The 7,545-nt window shown below is 51.8% G+C and overlaps 1 protein-coding gene across 1 annotated transcript; it reads right to left on the minus strand.

The window, feature by feature from the left end:
• Positions 1 to 341: 341 nt before the first annotated feature.
• LOC104339482 (olfactory receptor 52K2) lies at positions 342 to 3,613 on the minus strand. Its single transcript, XM_009945637.2, has 3 exons — positions 3,591 to 3,613; positions 1,425 to 2,320; positions 342 to 373 (listed from the first exon to the last, which is right to left on the minus strand). Exons 1-3 carry the CDS (start codon positions 3,611 to 3,613, stop codon positions 342 to 344), a joined length of 951 nt encoding a protein of 316 aa, XP_009943939.2.
• Positions 3,614 to 7,545: the final 3,932 nt, after the last annotated feature.

The following is a 7,545-nucleotide window of genomic DNA, read 5'->3' on the forward strand; positions in this document are numbered from 1 at the left end:
TTTCCTGGAGATGGCTGGGCACCTGCCTGCCGATGGGAAGTGGTGGATGAATGCCTTGTTTTGCTTTGCTTAGGTGCATGGCTTTTGCTTTACCTATTGAACTGTCTTTATCTCAATGAGTTTTCTCACTTTTTCGATTCTGTCTCTCATCCCATGGCGGGGGAGTGAGTGAGTGGCTGTCCGGTGCTTAGCTGCTGGTTGGGGTTAAACCACGACACCTAGAAAGGGAGGAAAGAAGGAAGCAAAGACAGATGGAAGCATCACATCTTACAGGAAACATTTTATTTTCCTCACTTCTTGAGTAGATCGCGCTCTCTCCCAAGTGGGTGATAAATCTGCATTCAGTCTTTGCAGAATGATGAAGTAACTCTGTTTCCTAGAGTGATCTGCGGTCATTCCTGTTACCTGTCGCCATAGGTAATGTCAGGAACAGAAAATAAATTTTGCTTTAGATTTCTGAGCGGTTTTCTGAGCCCAGTGTGCGCAGCAGCAGTTGCTTGGGCACAGAGCACCGTCCTCACCGTGGGTTCCTCCTTTCCAGCTGATTCCTGCAGCACTGGCACCTGGGTCGGCTCGTGGTTCCTTGCATTGGCTTTTCTGGATTTGCAGACACTCGTAGGAGGACTTGCAACGCTTCACCTTACCACATCGCCTTTGCATCAACGTGCGTCTGGTCCCGGTCAGAGCGTACAGCGGAGATGCACAAAGCGGTGTGGGAGGTGATGCCTGAGACCGCTGCAGTGAATGTCTAACCGTAGCCTTTGATTTAAGCAGACTTCGCTCCTTGGAGATCCTGGTGGCCTGACATTTCTCAGATACACTGGTCTGATTTCTGGTTAGAAGTGGAGAGCGGACATGTCTTGCGTGGACGGGTGGAGGAGAAACAGGAGGAGCCATTCCAATCCATTGTGAGCAGAGAAGGGATCAGAGCGTCCTCTTCTCCCCTCCAAATGGGACCTGAGGCACTGAGCACTGTGGTATCATCTCACTGGTGCTTGGTGGACTGAACTGTCCTCTCCGGCTGATGCGCTTCGGTCTGTGGGACACCTCAGCCATGTCCACAGCGACTGAAACACTGCTAGTGATGTCAGAGAGCTACCAGTGTTTGCAAGTGATATCTTGGAAGACATGATTGCGTTGGCCAAAGAGACAGTTGCCCAGCACCCATCAGGGATGGCCCATTGGTGTCATGTGAATAAACTATTGTCCTGTCAGCAGTAGGCATCTGGTCTAGGTTCCCTTTCTAGTCACTGGAGAAAGATGGACATTTCTGGGGAACAAGTCATTGCACCTAACTTCACACCTATTCTCGGATGGGATTAATTATTTTCTGCAGTGCGTCCCTCTCTCAACATCTGACCTGTCTTTATCAGATTGTGAGATACTGAGTCCTGCCAACTGCCCCAATAGTTTGAAGATCCCTTCCTGGATCTGCTTCACCTTTACGCCATAAATGAGGGGGTTTAGCATGGGAGGGACCGTCAAGTAGAAGTCAGCCACCAGGACTTGGACGTGAGGTGCCAAGCCAGAAGAGAACATCTGCAGGTACATGGAGAGTAGGCCACCTATGTAAAACAGCAGCATGATGGAAACATGGGACCCACAGGTCCTGAGGGCCTTGAGACGTGCCTCTTGGGATGGAAGCCTCATCACAGACCTGAGGATCATACCATAGGAGAAGATGATGAAGACAGAGTCTGTCCCCACCAATAGCGTTGCCACGATGAGACTGTAGAGATCGCTGACAGATGGGTCGTCGCAGGCCAGCTCCACCACAGCCATGTGCTCACAGTAGGAATGAGGAATGACTCTGGTTTTGCAGTAGGGTAAGCTGGTGAGGAGGCACATTAAAGGTGTCATGACACCAACTCCCCTGGCCAATGACAGCAGTCCTATCTGGATAGTCCTTGGGCTCGTTAGGATGGTGTTGTATCTCAGGGGGTTGCAGATGGCTACATACCGGTCAAAGGACATTGCCAGGAGCACCCCTGACTCCACTGCAGTGAATGTGTGGATGAAGAACATCTGGATGAAGCAGGCCTCAAAACAAATCTCCCTTGAATCCAACCAGAACACAGCCAGCATTTTGGGAGCTACAGCAGTTGAGAAGATGAGGTCGATGACAGCCAGCATGGAAATGAAGTAGTACATAGGCTCATGGAGGCTTTTGTCCAGCCTCACAGTGAGAAGGACCATGCTATTTCCCAGCAACGTCATGATGTATGTAAAGCAGAACGGGATGGAAATCCACATGTGGAGAGCTTCCAGGCCAGGGATGCCCATCAGGAGAAAAGGCAAAGAGTTGATGTTGGATTGGTTGGTGGTTGACATGGCACAGGTGGGCCAAGCCACATCTTTGTTGCTGACTTTAGTTCCCTGTAACAGTGACAGAAGGGTTGGGATTTTGCTGCCATCAGTTTGATCGTTGCACACCGCGCTTCTCAAGTATCACACAACCTTGTTGTATTTATTTGGGGAAAAACTTTCAGAACCTGTTGTCTACAGCCACTGGTGCTGTGGTCAGTGCTTTCCCGAGGATGCATCACTGGAGAGTCCTGGCTGTCCTATTGATTGCACGGGGCCACGTTCCCTTCTGCTTCTCCTTCCAGTCCCTCTGATTTCCCTCTAGATTTTGCCGTGTGTGTGTCTGTCTAAAAGCTGGCACCATGATGTCCTGCCCTGTTGTGGCTTCCAGCCACTGTTGCCACTATCAGTGAGAAGAAGTGGGGCACAACGACCCCACGCTCTTTGGCCCTTGTCCAGCCTTCATGAGTGGTGCCATGGCAGGGCTTAAGGACTTGCTGCAAGGACTTGCTGCAAGTCCTCCGTGCCTATGCCCTACTCAGAGAGAGGACTGGGCGCATGGGTCCAGGCCACACAAGCTCCTTCCTGTTGCTACTTTGGGTCATGCAGAAGCTGCACCTAGACAACATGTCTGTGGTGAAACTGGACTGAGAGAAACTGCAGCTGGAAAAATGATGCTCCAAGCTGTCACCCAACACAAGCATCGTTGACAGCCTCTAGCTGCTTGCAGCAGTCAAGGAGGGTACAATTAAAAGGATACTACCCCTCCTCCACACTCATCCATCCATGAGACTGAAGGTCACAGAATCACAGAATCACAGAATGGTAGGGGTTGGAAGGGACCTCAGAATGCTGTCCTATCAAAAACAGTGGAGTTACACCCATTTTTTCCTCTCTGAAGCCAAATGACACAGGATTTGCTAAAGCATGCTTTCCTGGAACAAAATGTGCTAGTGCAGGCTTGTGGGCATCCAGAGATGGAGAACCTCCATCCCTCGAGTTTTGCCTCAGGTGCTAATCATCCTCATGGTTATAACCACGCTCTGTTCTTCCCATTTGACGTTGCCTGTCTGCTCCTCCCAGCCACCGCACCCTCCTCTACCTTCCCATGCTTGGCCAGAGAGCCCTTTGTGCCTTGAAGGTGCATGCTTCCCGTGACCAAGGAGTTACTCTGGGTGAACTAAAGATCTAGATGGCTGCACGTTTCTCATCTCCACTCAGCTGTCCCACTATCTGCCTTCCTGAGAGGGCTTTTTTGCACATCTCCAAGATTTCAACACCTTTTTTGAAAAAATGTAACCTCTTCCATTTCCCTCTTCTGCATCCAAAGTTGCACTAGCCCTTCGAGTCACACAGAATCACAGAATCACAGAATAGTAGGGGTTGGAAGGGACCTCTGTGGGTCATCTAGTCCAACCCCTCCGCCGAAGCAGGGTCACCTACAGCAGGCTGCACAGGACCTTGTCCAGGCGGGTCTTGAATATCTCCAGAGAAGGAGACTCCACAACCTCCCTGGGCAGCCTGTTCCAGTGCTCCGTCACCCTCAGAGAGAAGAAGTTCCTCCTCATGTTCAGACGGAACTTCCTGTGCCTCAGTTTGTGCCCATTACCCCTTGTCCTGTCACTGGGCACCACTGAAAAGAGCTTGGCCCCATCCTCCTGACACCCACCCTTCAGAAATTTTTAGGCATTTATAAGGTCCCCTCGCAGCCTTCTCTTCTTCAGGCTGAACAAGCCCAGTTCCCTCAACCTCTCCTCGTAGGGGAGATGCTCCAGTCCCCTCACCATCCTTGTAGCCCTCCGCTGGACTCTCTCCAGTAGCTCTTCATCCTTCTTGAACTGGGGAGCCCAGAACTGGACACAGTACTCCAGATGAGGCCTCACCAGGGCAGTGTAGAGGGGAAGGAGAACCTCCCTTGTCCTGCTGCCCACACTCTTCTTGATGCACCCCAGGATCCCATTGGCCTTCTTGGCAGCCAGGGCACACTGCTGGCTCATAGTTAACCTGTCGTCCACCAGGACACCCAGGTCCCTCTCCGCAGAGCTGCTCTCCAGCAGGTCCACCCCAAGCCTGTACTGGTGCATGAGGTTGTTCCTCCCCAGGTGCAGGACCCTGCACTTGCCCTTGTTGAACCTCATCAGGTTCCTCTCTGCCCAGCTCTCCAGCCTATCCAGGTCACGCTGAATGGCAGCACAGCCTTCTGGTGTATCTACCACACCTCCCAGTTTGGTGTCGTCAGCAAACTTGCTGAGGGTACATTCTAACTCTTCATCCAGGTCGTTGATGAAGAAGTTAAACAAGACTGGGCCCAGTACTGACCCCTGCGGGACACCACTTGTCACCAGCCTCCAACTAGACTCAGCGCCCCTGATGACAACCCTCTGAGTTCTGCCATTCAGCCAGTTCTCTATCCACTTCACCGACCACTCATCCAGCCCACACTTCCTCAGCTTCCCCAGGAGGATATCATGGGAGACTGTGTCGAAAGCCTTGCTGAAGTCAAGGTAGATAACATCCACAGCTCTCCCTTCGTCTACCCAGCCAGTCATGTCATCGTAGAAAGCTATCAGATTGGTCAGGCATGATTTCCCCTTGGTGAATCCATGCTGACTACTCCTGATAACCTTCTTTTCTTCCACTTGCTTCATGATGGCCTCCAGGATAAGCTGCTCCATCACCTTTCCCGGGATGGAGGTGAGGCTGACCGGCCTGTAGTTCCCTGGGTCCTCCTTCTTGCCCTTTTTGAAGATTGGAGTGACATTGGCCTTTCTCCAGTCCTCGGGCACCTCTCCTGTCTTCCAGGACCTCTCAAAGATGATGGAGAGTGGCTCAGCAATGACATCCGCCAGCTCCCTCAGCACTCGTGGGTGCATTCCATCGGGGCCCATGGATTTGTCCCAGCGTTGCCCTCCCAGCGTGCTGTCGGCTGCTCTCCAGAGCCTCTGTTCTGGGGCCAAACTCTTTTCAGTGGTGCCCAGCGACAGGACAAGGGGCAACGGGCACAAACTGGAGCAGAGGAAGCTCCAGCTGAAAATGAGGAAGAACTTCTTCCCTCTGAGGGTGACGGAGCCCTGGCCCAGGCTGCCCAGGGAGGTTGTGGAGTCTTCTTCTCTGGAGATATTCAAGACCTGCCTGGACTGTAGGTGACCCTGCTTCAGCAGGAGGGTTGGACTGGGTGACCCACAGAGGTCCCTTCCAACCCCTACCATTCTGTGATTCTGTGATTCTCCGGGATACAGTGCTCTGCTCTGAAAACCTGCTCGACTCTCCTCACCCTGGCATTTATCTTCCTTTGAACGACCAAGACTGCCAATCCCTTAGACTGCTCTGCGTGACTTGCCTTTCCCCAGCACCATTTGAGGCATGGTTAGTGCTGATTTGGGGGCGACTGATAAAAGCCGTACAGAAGAACTTCTAGTCTAGAGCCAGCCACCGTGCGTCCCTGCAGAAACACAACCTTTTTTGTGTTGATGGCTCTCACAACTTCATTCTGAGGTCTCTCAGTCACAGAATCACAGAATCATCACAGAATCACAGTATGGTAGGGGTTGGAAGGGACCTCTGTGGGTCATCTAGTCCAACCCTCCTGCCAAAGCAGGGTCACCCAGAGCAGGCTGCACAGGACCACATCCAGCCGGGATTTGGAATCTCTCCAGAGAAGGAGACTCCACAACCTCCCTGGGCAACCTGTAAATCAGTCATTCAGTTCTTCATCCGCTTTGCGAATACTTGGCAGATGTTGCATTGTGTCAGGTCCCCACCTGGAAGCAGTGTGGTGGAGGCAACATTTCTTTGAGACTGGGCACAAACTGAGGCACTGGAAGTTCCGTCTGAAGATGAGGAAGAACTTCTTCCCTCTGAGGGTGACGGAGCACTGGAACAGGCTGCCCAGGGAGGTTGTGGAGTCTCCTTCTCTGGAGATATTCAAGACCCGCCTGGACAAGGTCCTGTGCAGCCTGCTGTAGGTGACCCTGCTTCGGCAGGAGGGTTGGACTGGATGACCCACAGAGGTCCCTTCCAACCCCGACCATTCTGTGATTCTGTGATTCTGTGATTCTGCGTACTGTACTCACACACACACGCACGCACACGCTGATTAACTGAACTTGCCACCTCATCAGAAAATGAAATCAGGTTGGTTTGACAAGAACTGTTTCCTGCAAAGCCATGTTGATGGCCATAATTTAATTTGATTCCAGTCCTGCGATTCTTTATTGACCAAATCTCCTGCTAACTTCTTCGGCTTTCTGCTGGGCACTGACGTCAGGCGAAGCAATCTGGAGCTAATCACATCATCGTACTTTCTCGCTAAAGTAATGGCCTGAGGAAGTGTCTGCAGACACTGCAGCATGCCAGGACTCATAGAAGTTTGGCAGAACAGGCCAAAAACCTCCTTGGCCAACTCAGAGATGCTTTTTCCCCTCGTGAAAATGACCCAGACCTGCTGCTGCATTCATTTTTTGTCCTTAGCTATGTAACATCCTTCTCAGCTAACAGTCAATTAAATTACATTAAAAAATAAAGTTCTCTGACTGCCTTTCTCTCCGTAGCCATGGATCTCTCTTCTCCATGCAGAAGGGAAGATGCCTTCATATTTTTTTATCTGATTTCTCTACTCAGCACCTTCTGACTCCCACCAGATCCTGACCAGCTCCCCCAGTTCCCTTTGCCCACTGTGATTTAGCTGCAGCTCTCAGTGCTCCATTCGCTTCCCCAACCACAGCTGTGCTTTTCTGCAGCGCGCAGGGAGCAGGCTTGGCCATTGGCTGAACTTCTTCAAAACATGTCCTACATTACCCCGCAGTTTCCTTGTCTAAATTCCCTCCGCCTTTAAGTTCCGTCAGATTTGGGAAAATGGAACTTAAACGAAAAATCAGTATCCCAGGCTGAAATGCATTGAGATCACCATCACCGGTTCCTAGGCACCACCAAAGTTTTTTTCCTGGGACTGGAGAGCAATCCCAGTCCCTCTCCGCAGAGCTGCTCTCCAGCAGCTCAGCCCCAGCCTGTACTGGTGCCTGGGGTTGTTCCTCCCCAGGGGCAGGACCCTGCCCTTGCCCTTGTTGAACCTCATCAGGTTCCTCTCTGCCCAACTCTCCAGCCTGTCCAGGTCTCGCTGAATGGCAGCACAGCCTGCTGGTGTGTCCACCACTCCTCCCAGTTTGGTGTCATAAACCTGTCACAGACACCTCAGCAGCAGTGGGAATTGCCCGCTGCGGCATAGTGCCTGCTTCAAACCTA

Source organism: Opisthocomus hoazin, chromosome 1 (genome assembly GCF_030867145.1).
Source record: "Opisthocomus hoazin isolate bOpiHoa1 chromosome 1, bOpiHoa1.hap1, whole genome shotgun sequence".
In the NCBI taxonomy this organism is placed as follows: domain Eukaryota; kingdom Metazoa; phylum Chordata; class Aves; order Opisthocomiformes; family Opisthocomidae; genus Opisthocomus; species Opisthocomus hoazin.